The sequence below is a fragment of the Ovis aries genome, chromosome 2, assembly GCF_016772045.2.
Source record: "Ovis aries strain OAR_USU_Benz2616 breed Rambouillet chromosome 2, ARS-UI_Ramb_v3.0, whole genome shotgun sequence".
NCBI lineage: Eukaryota > Metazoa > Chordata > Mammalia > Artiodactyla > Bovidae > Ovis > Ovis aries.
The window spans coordinates 208,604,650-208,628,950 of NC_056055.1; the positions used below are offsets into that span (position 1 = coordinate 208,604,650).

General features: G+C 38.9%; 1 protein-coding gene across 6 annotated transcripts in view; it reads left to right on the top strand.

Moving 5' to 3' along the window:
- Positions 1-24,301, top strand: part of ADAM23 (ADAM metallopeptidase domain 23) — a 188,966-nt gene that overhangs the window by 93,766 nt on the left and 70,899 nt on the right. For all 6 annotated transcript variants that reach the window (XM_060411249.1, XM_060411248.1, XM_015093509.4 and 3 more), the window contains exons 4-8: positions 7,695-7,758; positions 17,801-17,883; positions 18,916-18,979; positions 22,894-22,966; positions 23,947-24,023. In XM_060411249.1, the coding sequence (XP_060267232.1) occupies positions 7,695-7,758; positions 17,801-17,883; positions 18,916-18,979; positions 22,894-22,966; positions 23,947-24,023 (361 nt within the window). The remainder of the gene's footprint in view (positions 1-7,694; positions 7,759-17,800; positions 17,884-18,915; positions 18,980-22,893; positions 22,967-23,946; positions 24,024-24,301) is intronic.

The following is a 24,301-nucleotide window of genomic DNA, read 5'->3' on the forward strand; positions in this document are numbered from 1 at the left end:
AATGCATTCCTTCTTATAGCTCCTCAGAGGAGAACTCTTAATTGACTCCTTTTATCAGCTGATCAGGCCAGCTTGCATGGGGGTTCTCAGCTTTTATGTCATCTCAGGTTTATCCCTTACTTCTCTGCTAACTCTTCTTCTCTCTACTGCCTTATCTATTAACTTAAAAGGTTTTAAGTTTCCTATTCTTACTGTGTTGACCAAAAAGTTAGTTACAGAAAAACTCAAATGAACTTTTTGGACAACCTAGTATTTTATATGGTGTTCTTAACTGTATTATGGTGCACGGGGCCATCGCTTATGAGTGCCTACACATTAAAGTACTGCAGCCTCTCCTGTGGTTCAGGAACTCATTGAATTCCTGTGGTGACCCTCAGAGAAGCTCACATCTCTACAGCTTGCTTGTACTGGGAGTGGTCTCCGCCTCCAGCTCCAATCCTATGAAATATGCCCTGGCATATTTCTCCAGCCCTGGCCTAGCGTGCCGACACTGTTTGACTTAACACCAACCCTCAATTCAACCTGTAATTACTTTCACCCACTTAACATATAATTTCTCTACTCTTAAATCCAAACCTCTCCATGTCTATAATCTTTGAACACAGCTTTAAAATTCTCACTGTATTGTTTACACTCAAAGGAGTATATAGTTTCTAGCTGAAATAACTTTTGGTATTAAAAATTATTTCAGTTGGGTTGAGTCTTTTTCTTAAAACTTGAGAAAAGTGGTGGTTGAAGAGTCTTCTTACCTTTTAAGTTTGTTGTTTTCAAAAAGGAAAGCACCATGAGGATAATAGTAAATTTACAAGCTTCCACTTGTATGAATGTACTAAGTTTAAAGTCTGTATCTGTCTGGCAAAACCAATACAGCATTGTAAAGTAATTAGCCTTCAATTAAAATAAAAAATTTATATTAAAAAAATAAAGTCTGTATCTCTCCTCATTACAACTTAGAGTGATGATTTAATTAATTAAAAGTTAGGTGTATAAAAGGAAAAAAGTAAAACTAATGGAAAGAGGGAGCAGGCATGGTGCTTCGTTGTCCAATACTGTTCTCCTTGATGCCCCATGAAGCTGAGACTCTCCATAGTGCTCAGCGTTTATTGTTATCAAATAAATGAAGGTACTGGGTCCTTGGACTTTTCCATCAGTAGAAATTGATAAGAGGGCAGATGAGAATTCCAGGCAAGGCTTTATTGAAACTTGTGCTGTAGCATGAGAGAGTGAAAACAACAGGTACTCTTGCTTGCTCTCCAAGGAGGGCAGGCTGATTTCTCAAATGGGGTTGGGGGGTGGTGCACCAGTGAGTGGGTGGGGTTGGAGGGGTAGCTTAGGAGGTCTGCCCACCCCCTTGCTGATGCTGCGTGCAGGGATCACGTGCAGGACCTTGCTTTTGCTCCCGGCACCCCCATAATGGTAGTTGGTTTGTGGCCTTTTCGTATGTTATTGCTCATAATTGCTCCCGCTACAGCAGGCATGTAGTTATTTTTAGTCTCTTATGGTTTCTTGTATTCTGTTGTGCAGGCGCAAATTGCAAGCACCCTGGAAAAGGGTCCCAGGTCCCAGCCTACTTCAAGTGTAAGACCTGGTGGGGTGAAGGGCACACCTCCAGTGTGAATCTGTTAGGAGCCATGTAGGATGCCCAGGGATCCTAATACTGAGGAGTTAGACATTGTCAAGCAGAAGATAATCAGATGAGTGAATTTCCATGATTAAAATGGGCATCGGTGACACTCCTTTCTTTTCTAGACATAATCTTTCACTGTTCATGCAAATATTGACCTTCCAGTCCCAGTTTGAAAACATATGGAAGCAATTTACATATTTTACCTCCGAGAATGGAATTAGGGTATTAGTGACACTGTTTCTTTAAGAGCAAAGACATTGATTGACAAGGAGCATGACTGGTCAGGACCTGACAAGTCCAGTGTATTGCAGTGAATGTAGATTCACAACATTCTTGTTTTTTATCTCAAACTGCTCATTCCCCTCTCACGTACTTCCTGACATCAAGCGCTGAGAGAGAGAGAGATCCTAAGTCTGTCCAAAAACAGTGGCCATGTAAAACCCAGAAGCAGCTGGAGAAGGTGACATATTCACAGTCTACTGGCTTAGTAACATCTCAGCTTTGGGGTATTTTTCGCCTCATAGACTAGCCTAACCTCTGTAGAACTTAATGTGTGTACCTTAAATTTGACCCTTAGGTAGAGCAACTGTATGTCCCCATTTTTCCAGGACAGTCCTTCCTGGTTTATGTCTGATGTCCTGGAATAATTATTAATATGCCTCTTTCTGTATCCTGATTTGGATGATAAATCATATGGCCAGCCAGTGCTTCAGCCTTGGTGCTTGCTACTGTTCTTCTAGACTTTTCCCCTAGCTCTGCTGTTGAGGGAATGCCCTATTGGCCTCAGGTCCCTCCAAAAGAGATTGTTCTCAATTTCCTAATCAGAGGTGTAGACTGAGGGTTCATCTCATTAACTGCAGTGAATGCAGATTTCAGAACTGCAAGAGACTTTAGAGACTGGTAGTTTGACTACTTGTTAAAGGAAGTAAATGATCTTTAACGGATGTAGAACAAATAACCTTCTTGTGGTCCCATGTTTGTCTTTCCTAGTAGACTTCTTAGAGTGCAAGGGTCTTGTTCTCTACATCATCTCTTTCCAAACAAATTAGTTTGCTTGATGAACCCACTCATAGCCTGTCATGATCAGGATTGTCCAAAAGAAAGCATATAGTTCTTTCTTTAAAGTAAGGGATTCAAGTTATTTTCCAAAGAAGTCATTCACTCTTCTTCACTAATGACTTTTCCAGGCTCTAGGGATTCTTGGTAAGTAACTTTCCCAGTTACTCAGATCCTTCCTTGGCTTTTCCATAATGAACCTCCCTGGAGGAATGTAAGATGTAAACTTTTGGAGTTTTGGCCACCTGACTGTTCATATATCTTCTTTCGTTAGACACACCAAGGACACCAACAAATATTTATATAGGCAAAACTTCTTTTTGTATGAATTTTCAATGTCTAGATCTTAATAGTAGTTCTCTTTGTATATTTGTTGATGATTCTGAAATTCTTTCAACATAAATTTCTAAAACTTTCTCGTGACACATGCTGGCTGCTGCTGCTGTTGCCAAGTCGCTTCAGTCGTGTCCGACTCTGTGTGACCCCATAGACGGCAGCCCACCAGGCTCCCCCATCCCTGGGATTCTCCAGGCAAGAACACTGGAGTGGGTTTCCATTTCTTTCTCCAATGCATGAAAGTGAAAGTGAAAGTGAAGTCTCTCAGTCATGTCCAACTCTTCGAGACCTCATGGACTGCAGCCTACCAGGCTCCTCCCTCCATGGGATTTTCCAGGCAAGAGTACTGGAGTGGGGTGCCATTGCTTTTTCGCGACACATGCTGGAATTAGGATTATTTTGAGCATGTTTCAATAATAAAGAGGAAATCTGAGAATTAACAGTGTAATATTTTGTCTTTTACCCATGGTACGGTCTAGTACAAATTGAGTGACTTTCCTAAGAAGCTGTTCTCCAAATCACGATATAAGAACCCCTAGACTGCATCCACCTTGTAGCTATGCCATCTGGGACATATGACTTCCAGGATTCCAGGGAAGAGAGAGCTCTGATAGTCATGCCTGGATTTTAATGTTCAAACTGGAAGAGTGGACATCACTTTCACCCATATCTCTTGAGCCTAAATTCAATCTCTTGATCCCATCCTAAATGCTGGGAAAGCTATGAAATGTAGTCCTACCATGCCAGGAAGAAAGACAAAATGCAACTGGGTGGATACTCAGCGTTATTTCTGCCACAGTCTCCTCCGTCGTTGCTATGACTCTTGGTTCATCGCTATGTTTAAATAGTCTTTCCATTCTCTTGCTCTTGGAGTTCAGCATCATCAAGGTGTTTACATCTATTCTTCATATGTTGAATAAAATCATAATGTCTGACTTTAGAGTTCAGGTTCTCTTCACTACCTTTGTGCAGATTCACCATGAAAGTGCTGAGTGAGAGGATTCCATAACAATATCAAAAGAGAATTTCCTTATTCCAGTTCTTCCACTCTCTTCCACCTTGCTTTGAACTTCCATCTTGTATTTATCCCTGTACTTCCATCTTATATTTATCCCTTTAGTTCCAAAGGCCACCTCTCTTTCACCAGATAACCTGCATGAGAAGCACTACAGTAGCTGGGGTGTATAGCTTTTCTGTAACTTAAATGCCTAGAAAAAGGATGTATATTTCAGAATTTAAAATGTTCAGAAATTCCTTTTCATCAGTTCCCTCACATTATCAGATAACTCAGAACCAAACGCCCAGTTGGCTGATCATCAAAGTAAAATGACAGTTTATCCTTGGAACTGTAATTGTTAAGTAGATCAGTATTGGACTGTTAGAACAGTCTGTTCCCGACAGGAAATTCTGCTAGGAAAACTGCAGAGGGCAGAGGTGGAGGAAAGGCCTTGGAGAGCATCTGCAGGCAGAGATTGCCAGACAGCTTATCTTCAGGCATACAGAGATACAGATGACCTGCTCTTTCTTTGCAGGGTGTGGCTGGAGACAGGCCACCACACCACTAGCTGTTCAGTTCTTTTTCTCCAGTGTTACTTGTCCCTCACTGAAAAGTCTTGTTTTGAAATCACATTAAGACTTTAATAATGAGATTACATTTCAGTTGGCATTAATTCGCCTTCAGGAAGATTACAAATGCCATTTTAGGATGAAACGGCGAATCTCATACGTTTGTGCTGATTTGCTTAGTGTCAGTTTCGGAGAGTGGCATTCTTCATCCCCCTTTCCCAGCACACAGTGTGGCTCTGGCATGGAGTGGATGTTTGTAGATGTTCGCTCACTCAGCAAATGTTGATTAGGCACCTGCTATGCACCAGGCATCATGCCAGGTGCTGGGGACACTGATAAATGAAAGAAACAGTTTTAAGGCAGGGATGGCTCTGGTCAGACAGGAGGAAAGGATGGTGCAAGTGAGGATGTGGTGCTATTTATAGGAGGTGGGAGAGAGGAGCGCCTCTGTCACAGGGAGCATATGGTCTTAGGTCTATCTCTGTCTGTCATAGGCTCCTAGAAGAGTGGCTATTTCTCTTCTTTAAGATTCTCGCATGCGGGAGATAGTAGAAATAGGTATGTCCATGGTGGGTAAAAGACCTTGAAAAGAGGAAATACGATAAAGTGACCTTTATCATATTTGGCGGTTAGTGGTTAGAATGTTATTATCTGCTTTTGTAATTACAAGCAAAAGTAGGGGGTCTAAAATAGCCTTGTTTTCAACTGTTAGACATCCTCCAGGGATGGTGTGGTTAAGAATTTTGAAAATAATGAATTACCTGTAGAGAGAGGTAATTAAAATGCAGTTAGTGCAGCCTCTCTGCCTCTCGGTGTTGTGGAAATATTCCTGAGAGAAATGTTGTCATCCACAACCTGCTTATGCACATTCACAGTGCTGGCTTCATTAACTAGAACGGAAAGAAGTTTCTGCACCGTGTCAGGTTCTCCCAAGTATAGAGAGCTGAAACTGTCATTGAAGAAAGTGAAAGTGAAAGTCGCTCAGTAGTGTCCAACTCTTTGTGACCTAATTCTCCAGGCCAGAATACTGGAGTGGGTAGCCTTTCTTTCCAAGCCAGGGATCGAACCCAGGTTTCCCACATAGCAGATGGATTCGTTACCAGCTGAGCCACAACAGAAGCCCAAGAATACTGGAGTGGGTAGCCTATCCCTTCTCCAACGGATCTTCCTGATCCAGGAACCGAACAGGGGTCTCCTGCACTGCAGGTGGATTCTTTACCAGCTGAGCCACAAGGGAAGCCCCTGTCATTATTTCTGCTATTACTGAGATTTTGAGAAGGGAATGAGTAGATGTGAAGTAAGCGAAGTGAAGTGAAGTGAAGTCGCTCAGTCATGCCCGACCCTTTGTGACCCCATGGACAGTAGCCTGCACCAAGCTCCTCCATCCATGGGATTTTCTAGGCAAGAGTACTGGAGTGGGTTGCCGTTTCCTTCTCCAGGGAATCTTCCTGACCCAGGGATCGACCAGGTCTCCCCCATTGTAGACAGACGCTTTACCATCTGAGCCACCAGGGAAGTTAGTTTCAAATGTAGAATTTTCAGTAGACACACATTTGATTAGTAATTTCAACAGAAAAACCTGTCCAAGATACAAGCATCTGCCTTATTTCTGTGTTGTAAAGGTTGTCCTTCAGCTCACACCAGAAACCAGGCTGGACCAGACACTCATGTGACTCCCAGTTACTCTGTTGATTGGCTCCAAGCCTCCTCCAGACCCTGCACACTGGGTCATAGTAGAACCACATCAGGTGCAGCTCTCAAAATGATGCAAAATCCTTGAGTCCTCCCGTCCCTTTGTTAAAGAAGCAGTGTTGAGATTTCCCAACAAGAAAACCTACTGGTAAGCAGAGTTATGGAAGACAGAATGTCAGAGCAGGCCTTCCTGAGACATCGTCTGCTCCAACCTTTTTTCTTACAGAACAAATGGAGACCTAAATACAGGGCACACCCTTGGCTCATTGTTGAACCTACTGTTGTTCTTCAGTTACCATTAGGACTAAGTGAGTTCTCCCTTGATAGTCCCTAGAACAATGGCTGGGATGTAGTGAGTACTCGGTCAGTGTAAGTGATCTCTTGTTACCATTATTTCTAGTGGTACAGCTGAAACAGGAACCTAGATGCCGTAGCAGTTCTGTGCTCGTTTGAAGGCACATATTTTGTATTTCCTATCTTGTATAAAGGGAAATGTGTTGGAGGAAGCTGAGTTAAAAATAGTGACAGCTGCAGTGCCCATTACTGGGCATGTACTCAGTGCTGAGTTCTCATCTGGGTGGTTTCACTTAATCCTGTTAGTGTCTATGCGATTCACACTCTTTGTTGTCTTCGTGTGACTCATGTAAAGGCTGAGCTGGGTACCTTGCCCATGGTCACACTACTAATAGGGAGCTGGGCTAGGTTTTAAACCTCCCTCTGACTTAAAAATCTATGTTCTTAACTATTATTTTATTCTAGGAGTTAGCAAACTGTGGACCGCAGGCCATATCTGGCATTTCTGCTTTTGTAATCCTCGAGTGAAGAATGTTTATTAAACTTCCAAATGGTTGCAAAAAATTAAAGAAAAAAATATTTCCTGATGGGTGAAAATTATGTGAAATTCAGATTTCAGTGTCCATGAGATGTTATTGGAACACAACTGTACAGCCTGTAGCAACTTACATGATAAAATAGCAGAGTTGAATAGTGGTTATACAGACCCTGTGACTTGAAAAGCCTAAAATATTTTCTATCTGGTCTTTTCTCTGTACTCTTCCTCAGTGATTGTTTTGAGTTTCCAGTTAGTTAGAGTATAATTGTGGATTTTTATAGTGCTCATCTTCTCCTGTTACCTGCCTCTTTGTTTGTTCCATATTAACATATCAATCAAATGATGAATGTGTGTATAAAAAGAGTTCATCTTTAAATTAGCTGTATTTTACCCTTTTTAACAAATGCAGGAGTGATTTGTTGCTGGATAACATTTGGCACTGTTGATGACATCTGTTCTGCCCTTACTGTGGACAGGAGAGCTTTGTGGTTTACATAGCTCTCACATCCATTTATTGAACTGGTTATTTTTAAAACCTCCAAGTATCTTAAATGTGGAAATCACTGTATTTTCTTTCCTTTGTAGTGGTTTGCTGTCTTCGGATTATGTGGAGATTCACTATGAAAATGGGAAACCACAGTACTCTAAGGTATGGTCAGCAGCATATGGACATCCTATAGTATAAATATTCTTATTCATAGAACGCTGTTCATGGCACACTGCATTGGTTTGCTGTCTGTCTCACTAAAATACTGTGGCCTCTTATAAAAGTTATTTTTAAATTTAATGTACATTTAGGAGAAATTTATTAAAATTTACAAATGTTTGAGATAACATTAAGTGCTCCAGTCAATAAAGAAATGCTCATTGTCTTGGCTATACATACGGTATGTTATGTAAGTGGAAGATATCAAGACTTCTCCAGTTCCATGGCAGCACCAGGCTCATGGTCAGGGAAACTGAATGATCAGACTGGAGGGGCTGTTAGAGTGACTGTTTAGTACAAGGGACTTTGGTGCTCAAGGACGGAGACAGATGGGGAAAGGAAGATGTAGGGAACATTCTCCCTCTCAGTCTTCACAGTAGTTCTGTGGGTATTATTATTCCTGTTGTGCAAAGGAAGAAATGGAGGCAGAAAGAGGGCAAATAAACCTCATGGCCACCAGGCATTGTAATATCAATGCAGTTGGGTGCTTGATTTCCTTCATTGGAGTTTAACTATTCTTTTCATAGAGAATCAATAAGGAAAAGTGGATTTAGATTAAACAAGAGAGAGAGATTACTTGTGTGTAAGGAACACAGTTGATCTCCCCTGGTCAGGGTGAAAATTCCTGGAATGGCTGCATCCAGAGAGAGACTGAGCTGTAGGAAGGTTACGGAGCACCTCTGAGCATAAGGTGTGTCCATGGATGCCTCAGGTATGGGATGCAAGCAGAGAAACAAAACAAGGTGGGGAAACATTACTGGATTTTGTTTCTTGATTGCTAATGAGCACTGGTGCAAAAGTGTGGGCTTGCTGGGTTGTACAGTGTGGGTAACTGGGCTGGTCCATCTTGTATCCTCTCCACAGATATTTCTAGGTAGCCTGAACTAACTACTGCCCAAGGGTCATGACATTTCTTAGGATTTATAATTGCCCACCTAACAGTGGGCACATTTGAAATTTGATGTGTGTTCCAAACCTTTGAATTTTATGCCTCAGATTAAGAACTTCCATGTATTACTCATCTGTCACTTCTCACCTTAGGCTGCATCTTGGGCTGGGGGGTGGGGGTGGGGGGTTGTTGAATCTCCCTAAAAGTTAATGTTGTGGAAAGTGAACAGAAATGCTAAATCAAGCTCGGGAACAGTGCTGCCTGGCATTTGTACAAACCAAAGCTTCTGTCAGCTGTGCCAGTGCCGTGAGCACTGCAGATGCTGAATCATGAGTCTGGAGAAGAGAAGATTGCAAGAGACCTTTACAGACTCAGCAAATGAGCCACCTTTGCAGGCCTCTGTAACCTGATCAAACTTCTCACTAAGAAAGTTTTTTTTTTTTGAGGAAATGGAATAGCTAATTGGCCTCCAGAGGTCATTTGAGGTCCCAAATGGAGGTCCTATCATGGATAAGACATGTCAAATCTTGTATCAATTGTAACTGAAATTTGAAACGAAGAGTATTTTAGCACTGACAAAAGAAGTGTTCATTGGAGTTTGTTTCATGTTTATTTCTTTTTTCTTATTTATGACCCATTTTCTCAAACAGCTTATATACTCAAACTTACTTGCTTCTTATCTAATGAATAAGTGGTAACAGTCTGTTTATTTGTATGTATCTATATATATGGGCTTCCCAGGTGCCACTAGTGGTAAAGAACCCACCTGCCAATACCAGAAGACATAAGAGATGAGGGTTTGATCCCTGGGTCAGGAAGATCCTCTGGAGAAGGGCACGGCAACCCACTCCAGTATTCTTCCCTGGAGAATCCCATGGACAGAGGAGCCTGGTGGGCTACAGTCCATAGGGTTGCAAAGAGTTGGACACGACTGAAGTGACTTAGCTTACACGTATGCCTCTCACACTCCCAAACCTGAGTTGATATGGTATACACTATCCTATGGGAGAAAATTTAAAATATATATATATATACATATTTTATTTCATTAAACAATATAAAGCAAATTTGTAATAAAATATTTCAGATTAGAACATTTTTAACAAACATGGCAATGTTCTGTGCCAATTTGTACATGCTTTGAATTAATCTAAGTTACATATTGATAAAAGGTAAACCATTTAAGCATAAATGGATGAGTGACATAAATGTATATTTCACAAAAGAAAAATACAAATGGCTGGTAAAGTTTTTATAAGCAAGTACAAGTTAAAATGAGACTACAAATGGCATCTTTTAAAATGTTAAATTATCAAATTTCTTTAAAAAATCATAATATCCAATAAAAGTCACAATAATATTGGTGGGAGTATAAATTTGAGGAACATGTCTAGAAACAACTTGATTACAGTTATCAGGAATCTGAAAAAAAGTTCAAACCAAATGGATTTTGAGAACTTGTTTAGAGGTTCCAGGAAGGGAATACAATTATCTATATATCCCTGATGGAAGAGTGGTCATTCTTTCAACTTCCAGGAAAATGACATTAGGATTGATGAAGGAATAAAGAAATACCCAGCTCCTCAGACCAGCAGAATACTGGAAATAACTTAGGCGATGAAAACTACAACCAGATCATTTATATAACCCCTTTTGTACTGTTCATTTTCCTTCTGAGAATCAAGTCCTAGGTAATAATCAGAACTTATACCCATATATTTACTTGCAAAGGTTTGGTAATTTACAGTAGAACAGAGAAAATAAAATTGTTTTTAGCCTAACAATATTATAAATATTTTAACAGGCATTAAAATTTCTGCTAAACTTTTGTTTTTAAAAGATGTATAATGTTGTATCCAATTCATTTGCTGTAATTTGTTTAATCCCACAATGATAGACATTTAAAATTGCTTCTAATATTTCACTGTACAAATAACTTTAAGTGCTGGTGCTTAGTCACTCAGTCGTGTCCGACTCTTTGTGACCCCATGGACTGTGGCCCACCAGCTCCACTGTCCATGGGGATTCTCCAGGCAAGAAAACTGGAGTGGGTTGCCATAATTTTAAGTAAAACCCTTCTAAATATATTTCGTGTACTTCTTTACTAATTGCTTAAGGATGACTTTGAAGAATGGAATTTTCTGCGTTAAAGAGTTGGTACATTTTTAAGGCTTTGGCCACATATTCACAGTTTTTCTTTCTAAAATTTTGTATAAATTCATACCCCTACTATCATTGCATATCTATTTTTAAAAGTGTGTCTTTAAAGTTCACATTGTGTTCCATGTTAAGAAAATCTTCATACTGAATACCAGAAAAGAAAATTAGTATGTAAGAATGGCAAGTTAAATAAGCCTGTTTTTACACCTTGCAAACTTTCTTCCAAATATCTCAAATTATTTAGACAAAAGTACACACGTGCATACACACACACACACACACACGCACACACACACACTATTATTCGTCTGACTAGGGAGGAACAGAATCACTAATAGCTTACTTGGCTTTAAAGTGAAATATAAATGTGGACATTTAAAATATTCTGGGAATTAGTTTCAAACAAAATGATGAGTCACACTTCAGAGCTACTACATGTCTAGGTGTTCCCATTTCATGACTACCAAGCCCCCACCTAGTTCCCACTTTTAACTAAGAAGAGGTTCATGTCCTATGTTTTTACTTTTGTTGAATGAAAGTGAATTAAAGGGGCTTCTTTCCTTGTGAAGTGAATATAGGAACTGAGAGGTCAACAGATTAAGTAGGCAGGATAGAATTCAGTTCAGTTCAGTCCAGTCGCTCAGAGGTGCCAGGTATTAGTAAATGCATATGACAGAACTTTGCTTCTGCACCAACAGTTCCTAGCATGATGCTTTGAACACAGTATACAACAAAACAACTTAGTTGATTTGTTGGTCAATTTTATTGATGAACCTATTAACATAAGTTATTTTTTAGTGTATCAGTTCTAAAGGAGTTAGGCATCAATATAATGGTATAACAGTTCTTTTTCAATTTAGTCTATTTCTATTAAATCCCTTTTAGGTGAACCATTCACTTTAAATGCTTGCTAATACTTTGGTTTCTCTTCTTAGTAAAAGAACTACCAGCAGTGTAAGACTGAATGGATCGATAGCAGTGGTTCTGTCCCCACCTCCATTGTTACTCTTCATTTTATGGGGTGGGGATATTGTCCTTTCCTAACTGTATTTGCTCACCCTGGCTTCTTCCTATTTCTTTGCTCACTCTTGCCCAGGGAAGCAAGAACACTTTAAGTGATGGGAAGGAGCTGAGCATGTCTACATAGTCCCTTCCTCTTTTTTGGGGGTGAGATTCACCTCCTTACAGGAAGAACACATTTTCTCTACTCTCCCATATTCTAAGTCATTCAGTGGCAGCCTCTATTTTTGTTTTTTGACTGCCCCACTTGGCATGTGGGATCTTAGTTCCCTGACCAGGGATAGAACTTGTGCCCCCTGCAGTGGAAGCGTAGAATCCTAACCACTGGACTGCCAGGGAAGTCCCGCAATTCTATTTTAATATATTAAAACTCACTGAATCACAAAAGAGTGTCTCAAAAAAAAAAAAAAAAAAAACAACTCAGATAGGTAATGGGAGTTTATTTACCCACTCTTTCAACAAGCCTGAATCCTTTGGTCCTTTAAGACTGGCTTCTTCATGAGCCTAAGTGACAAGACCTTTTTTATTCATTCATTAAACAGCTGTTGATTTCACTCACTCTGATCTCATCATTGTTCTAGAAGCTGGATATGCAGTGGTGAACCTAGCAGATAAAAATCCCTGCCCTTGTAGGTTCTGTATTCTATTCTTACCTTGGTTCTTTTCTTTGTCATTTTAATCATGTTTCTCTCCTAAAATTTTTTTTTGTGTGTGTGCTTTCCTTATCAAGTCATCACCATGGTCAAGCTCAAACTCACTTCTCCCATGAATGCTTCTTGGCAGGGAGTATTGTCAGAGGCAACGGGCTTCTGTGGGCAAGGCTCTTGGCTGGGAGGTTGAAAAAAACACTCCCCAGGAAATCAAGAGAGCATCCCACACTGCTCCCTACAAAGTTATTTTAAATCTGAATAGTGTAACTTGTGTGAACTATTAAAAATGTATATAGCACTAAAATTTATGTAGTTCAGCTATATATATATATAAATATATAAATTAGGACATGTAAATGTTCTGATACCTGGACATTTTTTCCCCTCGAGTTTAGCAAAGATAAACAATTAAACTGGTGTTGGGTTCTCAAGTTGTCCAATTCTCTGAAATGTTTTTTTGTATCCTTATTTTGCAGTATTCAAATTCAGGTATATGCATCCTATTTTAAGTCCCTTTGACGATGCAATAATCTCCGTTTGTTAGATTCTCCATTTTTGTTGAATATAAGTACCTGGCAGTTTTTAATCTGAAAATGCTGATGCAATAATCTCTATTTATTAGATTCTCCATTTTTGTTGAATATAAGTGCCCGACAGTTTTTAATCTGAAAATGCTGATGCCCATGGAGACACATGTGGACCTGTGTCGTGCATCGGTTGAGCCCTTTTTGATTCTCCTGCCTGCCATTTGCCTAGTTTCAGGTCTGTGACCCCCTCATAGGTGGTGATCTCAAAGTCTCTGACCAGTGCTCTTAAACTGTCTGAGGCCTTCCTGATTGCAGAAAGAAACACTGGAGCCTGCAGATGTGGGATTCAGTTTAGCTTTCCACTGTCTGCGGCAGAGCCTTTTAGCACTTTGTGACTCTCTCCCTGTTTGTACACAGAGATGGCAGTTACTGTTAAGCAGTGAGGGTTTTAGCTGGCTAGTACCTTGGGTGGAGGCACCTTGGGAACTGACTATACAGTGTCTTCGTTAACAAGGCCCTCCCCCTGGAAGAGGCCTGACCTGACCTGCTCCTGTCATCCTGGTACCCAAGAGAGAATACTTCTCAACAGGGATTTATTTAATATGAAATACCCAAAGATCTTACTTTGTGATGACATTAACAAAGTGCTACATAATCTGGACAGTTGCCAAATAGTATTTTTCTGGTAATGCTTTCTCAAAAACTTGGTGTAAATTAAGCAATAAGGAAGTCAGAAAGTCTTCTAATACTACTAATATTAACACTAAATTAGGACTTGCCAAATTGTGTGTTGTGTTTAATATAATTACACAAGTTAGATATTAAAGCTTTCTTATGATGATAAACATCAGGGATTAGATATTACTGCAAGTCTCAAAGTCCCGGAAGTATCGTGATCCATATCCACATATACCGTGAACTGAACAGTTCCCTTCAGATGATAATCTACCTTAATTAAAACAGGTACCAAAGTGCATCAGCTTTCAGTTTTCAGTGCAAGCGAATGAAACTGAAGTGTAAGAAAAGACTTGGAAATATTTTCTCGGAAAAAAGATTATTTGCAGGAAAATATAAAAAATAGAGCTTTTCTTAGAAAAGTCAAGTAAATATGACAGTGTTTGCTGTGCACTTCTAACAGTCACTTGACTCAAGATAGCTTTTTGGTGTGACACAAAGTGCTCTATAACTGATTTGATGGAATTTACAGTTTCCTATGGTTGTTTTTAGAATCGTGGGAAGAGTCTGATATTTAATTACAAGGTATTAATCTGGATTCTCAAATTACTGAAATGTGTGGTACCATTTGCCCCAACAAGTTCCGGCATTGAATATGCAAATAGAATTTGACATAGTATATAGAAGTCAGTATTTGCGTACTGGGAGTAGATTTCTGAGAAGCAAAAGCAACACTTTACAAAATAGTAACAGGATTGTAGTACAAGATTGTGGATTCTGTGCTTATATTTATCTCTAGTTCCTTATAGTGAGATACTCAAATAACAGTTAAGGAATTTAAAAAAGGGTATAAACCCACAAGGATTAAGAGAAGAGAAAACAGCTAATAAGAGGTGTCCATAAGATTGTAGGAACTAGAAAGCAGATGGATGAAGAGTAATTGTCCTAGGTTTGAGTTTTTCTTGCTCTGCTAAGTTCCACTGGGACAAAACCAAGCAGAACCAAGCCAACTTGTGTTTCTTCACCCATAAAGCCCCAGGAATTGAAAGTACCAGAAAACAGAAAGATTGGTTGAAAGTCTACTTGGAGAAGGTACTAAATCCCTGATCTACTCCCTACCCTAGCGAGCCAGGCAGCCATTCCTCTGCTTTAGTAGAAAAGCTCGATTTGTAGAGAAGAATGGAAAGGAAGGGGCATATCAGAGAAACAATAGAAGTTTCCCAGAACTGAAATGCATGCATTTTCTTTTTTTACTCTTTTAATATAAATATTGTTATTACCTGCACTGACACATGCTCAAATATGTTTCATGTGGAGTTGTAGGGTTTTTTAAAAAATTATTTTATATTGGAGTATGGTTGATTAACAATGTTGTATTAGTTTCAAACTAGTACAGCCACTATGGAGAACAGTGTGGAGTTTCCTTAAAAAACTGGAAATAGAACTGCCTTTTGAGCCAGCAATCCCACTGCTGGGCATACACACTGAGGAAACCAGAATTGAAAGAGACACGTGTACCCCAGTGTTCGTCACAGCACTGTTTACAATAGCCAGGACATGGAAGCAACCTAGATGTCCATCAGCAGATGAATGGATAAGAAAGCTGTGGTACACATACACAATGGAATATCACTCAGCCATTAAAAAGAATACATTTGAGTCAGTTCTAATGAGGTGGATGAAACTGGAGCCTATTATACAGAGTGAAGTAAGCCAGGAAGAAAAACACCAATACAGTATCAGTTCAGTCACTCAGTCTGTCCGACTCTTTGTGACCTCATGAATCGCAGCACGCCAGGCTTCCCTGTCCATCACCAACTCCCGGAGTCCACTCAGACTCATGTCCATTGAGTCAGTGGTGCCATCCAGCCATCTCATCCTCTGTTGGCCCCTTCTCCTGCCCCCAATCCTTCCCAGCATCAGAGTCTTTTCCAGTGAGTCAACTCTTCACATGAGGTGGCCAAAGTACTGGAGTTTCAGCTTTAGCATCATTCCTTCCAAAGAAATCTCAGGGCTGATCTCCTTCAGAATGGACTGGTTAGATCTCCTTGCAGTCCAAGGGACTCCCAAGAGTCTTCTCCAACACCACAGTTCAAAATACTAACACATGTATATGGAATTTAGAAAGATGGTAACGATAACCTTGTATGCGAGACAGCAAAAGAGACACTGATGTATAGAACAGTCTTTTGGACTTTGTGGGAGAGGGAGAGGGTGGGATGATTTGGGAGCATGGCATTGAAACATGTATAATATCATATATGAAACGAATCGCCAGTCCAGGTTCGATGCAGGATACAGGATGCTTGGGGCTGGTGCACTGGGTTGACCCAGAGGGATGGTACGGGGAAGGAGGAGGCGGGGGAGGTTCAGGATGGGGAACATGTGTACACCCGTGGCAGATTCATGTTGATGTATGGGAAAACCAATACAATATTGTAAAGTAATTAGCCTCCAATTAAAATAAATAAATTTAAATTAAAAAAACAACAAGGAGGCAATGTTGTATTAGTTTCAGGGTGTGCAGCAAAGTGATTCAGTTATACATATATAGATATTCATTCTTTTCAGATTCTTTTTCCCATGTAGGTTATTACAGAATATTGGGTAGAATGCATTTTCTTGATTCGAAAGTGCCCAGCACAATCAATAAGCAAAGTCCCACCCTGAGGTGCATCATGAGATTTTGTGAAAATGGGTATGAATAGAATTTCCTGCAATCTTCTTGAAAAGGGAAGTATAGATTGTATGGACAATGTTTAACATTCGAATAACTTCCAATTCTCAACATTAGAAGGTTTAAGAGTGTGCACAATGCCTTTGAAATACTGAGAGAAAGTAATTATCAATCTAGAATTCTCTCCCCACACACATGATCTAGTGTGAAGATGGAAACAGGGTTTTCAACTTTCAAATTTATCTTTCATAAATACCTTTTCAACAAATTACCAGAGGATGTGTACCTCCAGGAAAGGGGATCACGAAAGCAGAAGACATAGGATCTAGGATTCAATACAGAAGGAGGACAGAGGAGTTCCTAGGATCATGCTGTAGACCAGTCCTGGGATGCAGCCATGCATCAGACCTAGCATGAGGGTGAAACCAGCGGGGTGTCTCCAGGAACAAAATGGATTTGATAACTTACCTGCTATAACTGATCATAGGAGAAGAGTTGTAGATAATACTTTAGATGATAGGGTCTGTACTCATGCTGAATACATGGAAAAGCAGAGAAGAAAGAAAAGTTCTCAAAAAATTTTAAAATAGAGCATGAAAGACAATGTCATTGGAGTGGCACAGCTATGAACAATATTTGTGTAGTCATAATACAAACGCTAAATATAATTTAACCAAAAGCTTCTGATGTGTGTTAGAATGTGTTGTGGGCAAGAAGAGTTTTCGAGATTCTATATTAAGAAGGTAATTTCTAAAGTGAAATAAATTAGGATATAACAGTATAAATATTCCATTCAGAAATACACAGGTAAACAGCAGAAGAAACAGCTGAAAGTGTTAAAAATAGTTGGTATGGAGGAGGTGAGAGAAAGTGCTAGGAAACTGCTGTGTGTGTGTGTGTGTGTGTGTGTGTGTGTGTTTAAATAGGTCTTGCAGTTACTATTTGCCTTTGGAAAGTAAGTTCATACATTATTTCTAAAAAATTTATCAACTGATTTTAAAAGGTAGGAAAGCAAATCACCAAGTCTTGTGTAGTTTTCCATAAAAAAATGATGATAAACACCACCTTTGGGGGAATCACCTCAGTTATGTAGAAGATTTTATTCCCTAACAATATCTGCTAAGTGTCTACTCCCTCCCATGCTTAGGAAAGGTATAAAAGTTGTTCCAGCTGCATTAATGTCTTATTCCTGTTAAAGCCTTTTCTTCATTACATCGAATATACACCTGCTTCTTATAGAAAAGTTGAAACATTGAGATTTCATAACTACCTGGAGGCGTTTCTAGGATCATCCCTGCCTTTCTTTTGGCTTTACAGATGCATCCCAAAGAGAGAATCATGCTGGAGACAGCGTAATTTATCGGTAAAATCTTCTTCTGTATTACAGGGTGGAGAGCACTGTTACTACCATGGCAACATCAGAGGTGTCAAGGACTCAAGGGTGGCTCTGTCAACCTGCAATGGACTCCAGTATGTGGGGCTCTCATAGGGAGAATCCCCTGGCTTTCATCCGTTCCTTTCGCCCTTTCCATCTTGTCTTTCAAAGATATTTATTTTAGTGACTCTTCTGTACCAGTCCTGGGATAGAGACTGGATGTGGTGAACAAGGAGGGCATAGTCCCTGCTCTCTTAACACTTAGAGCTGGCAGGTGATTTAGAGATTAAGTGAATAATTATACAGATTGTTATTTAACTGCCATTTTGGTGGGTACTGTGGAGGAGAAGGACAGGGGCTTTGGGGGTGGCCGAACCTAGCCCAGAAAGGTTTCGCAGAGGTATTTCCCAGAACTATCAGTCAGCTTAACCTAAGGATAAGGTGAAGGTGGCCCGGCAAGGGTGGTTTGAAAGAAGAGGAGCCCATGCTTTGGTTTTCAGGCAGGCTCTTAAAAAACATTTGTAGGTGCCTTTTAGATTCAAACACAGTACCACTTTGTGGAAAAATCTGTTACGGCCATGTGATGAAACGGATCTTGAAAATCTTATTTACACACTTTACAAAAAATCCTATGTCTCTCAAAATTAAATGTGGTTCCCAACACAGTCTTAGAAATTCACAATTTGCAAGCATAAAGATAATTCTGTTTGCCTCTTCAGAATCAAATGTTTTTAGATTATTCTTATACACTAAGAACCTGTTTTCTTACAGATGATACTGGATTTGCGAATCAAATTTGTACTAGTTGTGCATGGTTTGGTAATAACTCAAGATATGAGAACAGCATCAATAGTCCTATCCCAATTTGACCTTCTTATCTGTTCATTTAATTCCGAAAACTAATCAGTCATACCAGGTATAATGTGTATGCTTCTCTTGTACACTTTTTGCACTTTCTGTAGCCTAGACATTGTCTAGTGCAGTGCTAGGACCACAGGGTGATTCCATGCAGATATGTGAATTTGATTTGAGGCAGAATAAAGGTATTTATTCAGATGTACTCATTTTTAAAGACAGTGTGTTTGCTATATGTGTTAACTCTCTTTCTGTGGTTCCTTGTGTCGTAGTGGTATGTTTGAAGATCATACCTTTGTGTATATGATAGAACCACTGGACCTGGTTCACAATGAGGTGAGTGTGACTGTAACATCAGTTTTTTTATGGTGCTTTATTTTTCCAGCATTTTGTTTTTGAGCAATCAAGAGATGATCACGTAGATTTCAAAATACATTTATCTAGAGCACTACATGGGGTCGCTAAGAGTTGGACACGACTGAGCGACTTCTTTCACGCAACCCACTCCAGCGTTCTTGCCTGGAGAATCCCAGGGACGGGGGAGCCTAGGTTGCATGTCGGAGGTGGCATGTCAATAAGGGATGGTAAGAGGCCTCAAATATTTTCTGAAGCTAAGATCAGTTCTTCCCAGTCAGAAGAGAAAATGGATAAGATGCTTTGTTTTATACTGACCAATTTGTTTTCCTTTAAGCAAGCTTTTATTCTCAATAACTTTTATGAGTCTAAGAATCTTCACTGGGGAGATTTGTGGGTTCAGCTATGATTATATTAAACAGTATTTATTTTTCTTTTGAGATATGGAAGAAGATAATATTTAGAGTCATGCATAGGCCAGCAACCTAGGTAAGAAATCATGAAGGCATTATGTTAAGTGAGTTAAGTCAGCCGGAACAAGGCAAACATTATGTGATCTCATTTGTATGTGGAATCTATATAACTGAACTCATGTGAACACAACAGATTTGTGGTTACCAGAGACTGGTGGGGGAAATGAGTGAAGGTGGTTAGAAGAATACACTTCCAATTTTAAGTTAAGTAAATTCTGGGAATGCAGTGTACAGCATGTGACTGTCATTAACAATATAGTATTGTATATTTCAAAGCTGCTGAGAATAGATTTTTAAAGTTCTCGACACAAGGAAAAAAATGCATAACTAAGTGAAGTGATGGATATTAACTACACTTATTGTGGTGTTCATTGTATAATATACATCTATCAAATTATTATGTTGTATACTTTAAACTTTTCCAGTGCTATATGTCAATGATATCTCAATAAAACTGGAAAAAAGAAATCATGTACTCTGATCATGTTGCTAACTAATAGAATGCAACTAAATTTAAAATTTGGTATATTTATGTATTCATGCTTCCTTGGTGGCTCAGACGGTAAAGAAATTTGCCTGCAATGCAGGAGGCCTGGGTTCAGTCCTTGGGTTGGGAAGATCCTGTGGAGGAGGGCATGGCAACCCATTCCAATATTCTAGTGTGGAGAATCCCCATAGACAGAGGAGCCTGGCGAGCTACAGTCCATGGGATCATAGAGTCATACACAACTGAGCAACTAAGCACACATATATTCATCAATATTGTAATAAGGGCTTTCTGCATACTGGATATTATTTTAGGTACTGGGGGTAAAATGGTGAACAGAATAGACATAGAACCTGAGCTAATAGAGTGTGTAGTCTTCAGGGGCAGAGAAAGGAAATAGGTGAATAAGTAATTTTATATGGTATGTTAGATAGTGCATACTGAGGAGAGAAAAATGAAGCTGGGAAGGTGGTGCATGTCAAGGCATTTCAGTTGAGTCAGACTCTTTGGAACCCTGTAGACCGTAGCCTGCCAAGCTCCACTGTCCTTGGGATTCTCCAGGCAAGAATACTGGAGTGGGTTGCCATACCCTCCTCCAGGGGATCTTCCCGACCCAGGGATCGAAACTGTATCTCTTACATCTCCTACATTGGCAGGCAGATTCTTTACCTCTAGTGCCACTTGGAATGGTAGGGAAGAGAGTGAAAATTTATGTTAACTGTCCAGGGCAGGGCACATGAGGTGGTGATTTTTGGATGAAGACTTTCAGGAAATTAGGGGACTGGATGTGTATCACAGGAGAAGAAATGCAAAGGCCCTGCGGTAGGAGCATTCTCAGTGCATTTTAGGAACTGCAAGGAGCTCTGCTGGCTTGGAGAGGAGCAGACCGTAGGAGGTGAAGGTGCTGAGAGGTATCAGTTGGGAAGTCCTAACAGTGAAAAGTACTGCTGATGGGAAAATAGCAGTTTGAAAGTGATAGCATCAGGATATTGCAGTCATTGATGGTGAGCAGAAAAAGGTGTTTTTTAAGTCTTTGGAAATTTCGAATGGAGATAAGATAAATTTAGAGACAGGAAATAGTCATTCAGGCTATTGATAATAATAGTTGAACAGATAAGTATTTATTTTCTTTATATGGCAACATGTGTATGAATATGGGGTAATTTCAAATTTGAGGCAGAAAAGTCTTTATGTTTGAGTAAAGCAGTATTATTTTTAACTGATAATTTAAAAATGATCAGATAATGAAGATTACCCCACCTAGATAGATAAAGACATTATGATTAAGTAAAATATTTTTCCCGTACTCTACTTGTAGGTAGATAAACTATGTTCAGCACACTCATACAGTAAAAAATTGACTTTGATTTCTGGCATTGATTAAGGATCCTGTGACCCTAAAATAAAACAAAAAGCCAAAGAGCAACACCCCCACCCCCGCCCCCCAAATAACAACTTTCTAAGCCTTGAGTCTTTAAATAGGTAAAATGAAATAATTTTCCATTACATCCCTCATAGGGCAATTTTATACATTTGATGAATTAATAAATATATATGACTATGTCTATTAAACTGTTAAAGAGATTTATAAGGTGTTATCATAATGTTTACAGCATTGGTTTTGCATTGTTAAACCCATAATCCTTTTCTTCAGGAGCTGATTGTTATATACTGAATGCCTTTTCTCTTTTGCCTTCCTTTTTACTGCCTGCCTTTCATTCATGCAACGATTTATCCTCATCTTTACCACGGGAGAGGGAAAGAAGCAATGCTTAAAACTTTAGCTGGTTTTTAAAATTATGTTGCTAGTTGTGGGTGTCATCACTCCATGTATCTTTTCCTTGATACCAGAATTAAGAGTCTGTGGTACTTGAATTTAGATTTTTGATATTTAATTTACTACTAATTTTAGTATGCTTTATAAGTCCAGTAATATGGATAGGGTATTTCCTGTGAGAACTCATGTTATTTCTCAAATGATAAATGAATGGCAAAACTTTTAATTATTATGTCTTTTATATAACTTAATAAGATCACTTTTTAAAATAAGTTTTTTTTATGATTATAAAACATTGTGGGGAATTTGGAAAAGTGCATTAAGCAAATATTTAACTGAATAGTATTTATCCATTATCCCATCCCCTAGGGATAACTTCTCTTTACCTTTCAGTGCACATTCTTCCAGTTTTTCAGTGATACGTTCCCATATTTTAAAAAATAAATGGACCATTATTTTGTAATATAATTTTAACTCATTAATGTATCCTCTGAACCTCAATATTTTTGTTAAGTGGCAATGAAATATGCAACATATAGAGTGCTTATGAGCATTAAATTGGTAAATTGGTAACGCATCCTTTGCACTCAGTAATGGAAGCTTATAATGATGGAAATAAGACTTTAATAAAAGTATAATATCTTGGGCAAAGGATATGGATATTTTCAAGATTGTTGATAGACTTATTAAATTTCTCTCTGACCTGTGCTACCAGCAGTGTGTAAGAGTGATTTTTGCCTTGCAACTGTAATTGACTATGGTTGTCATAATTTTTAAACCTTGCCAACCTGCTGGCAAAAGTTGGCATATCTTTTTACTTGCATTTTGAAGAAGTGTTAAAAGTATTCATCTTACATTGTGCAGTCATTGCCCACTGTGTTTCTTTCTTGTGAATTTCTTATGCATGTGTTTGAAGAAAGTTAAGGTTTAAGAGTACTAATGAAACTATGCTTTTTATCTAAACTGGAGCAATTGGATGATGCTCTATTTTATTTGAAGTTCAACTTTTAACAAGACATATACTTTTCATTTTTGGTAACTAAACTATCAGCATGTAAATGTTCCCATTTTAAGGAGGGTATTAGAGAAAGTGCTAGCACTGTTCCATGCAGATGTAATCCTATCTTGCTTTTTAATTGACTAATTGTTTTTGTTTCAGAAAAGCACAGGTCGGCCTCACATAATCCAGAAAATCTTGGCAGGACAATATTCTAAGCAAATGAAGAATCTCAGTAAGTTTTAATTAAAGTAGCCATTCTATTTTATGTACTAGAAGCTTTGACTTGAAGCTTGGTAGATATGCAGGCTTGTTGGAAAGTGGAATTGGTTTGAGATCTGGAGTGAGCAGTGTTGGTGGGCAGTTCATGTGGCTTTCATGTAATGAAGCATGAAGAGTCGTTTCCAATGGAAAGACTGAAATATGAAACTCAGATGTAAAGCTGTGCTAGAAACTGTAGACTGTGGCCATATTTAACAGAGTTATTTCAGGGAGGTTCATCCTTAGATTTTCGTGGAAGTTTGCTGCTCTTTGACCAGCTGGTACTCTCTCTCTCATGGTCTGGTTCTGAGGCATCTTAAGCATGCTAAAGATTTGGCAAAAGCCGCTTTTGGATTATTGGGGTATGCAATGTTATTTCTGTGTATCAGTACCAAACGTTTTTAGTAATTTATGCAAAAGGTTATACCATGCATTCTTTTTAATTCTAAAATAAATTAAGGGGGCTTCCCTGGTAGTCCTGTGGCTAAGACTCCAAGATCCCAGTGCAGGGGACCTGAGTTTGATCCCTGGTCAGGGAACTAGATCCCACATGCCACAGTGGAGACTGGAGATTTGGTGAAGACAAATAATAAAAACCCTTTAAGAAAAGGAAAGCATTAAAAAAATAAAGTGAATTAAGCATAGTAGAATTCTAAATTTTCTGATATCTAGGGTCAGGTGCTTGTAGATCAAATATGCATATTCTCAGGAGTCTTGAATAGCTCATTATGTTTTTCATGAGGTTTGGAAGAAAATGATGCTTTTGGATTACATTTGTGACCATGAAAATGTGAACTGTTTAATAATTGGAATGCTTTTTCCACCTTAGTTTATTTTGATTTTGAAAAGACAAATGCTATCAATGCTGCTATTCCCTCACATAATATTTTTAAAACATTCTCCCATTGAAATGCAGTCAAACATAGATTTTGGTATTCTGTCTCTTTTGCACAGGTATGGAAAGCAGTGACCAGTGGCCTTTTCTATCTGAATTACAGTGGTTGAAAAGGAGACGGAAGAGAGCAGTAAATGTGAGTGTGGCACTGAGTTACTAAATAAGAATCCTGTAATTATATAATCAACAACTTTCATAGAGCTCCTATGTATTGATAAAAGTATAGGGGCTTTGGAATTGAAATTATGTTCCTAGTGTATTTCATAATAGGTTAGAAAGCTGTAATGATGGGGACTGTTAGTAATTACATGGTGAATGCTATGTAACCAAAAATTAATTCCACAGCATATGGATTACATGGTAATTTACTTGATAACTTAATGAGTAATTATACTGAAAATAGCACTTTTTATT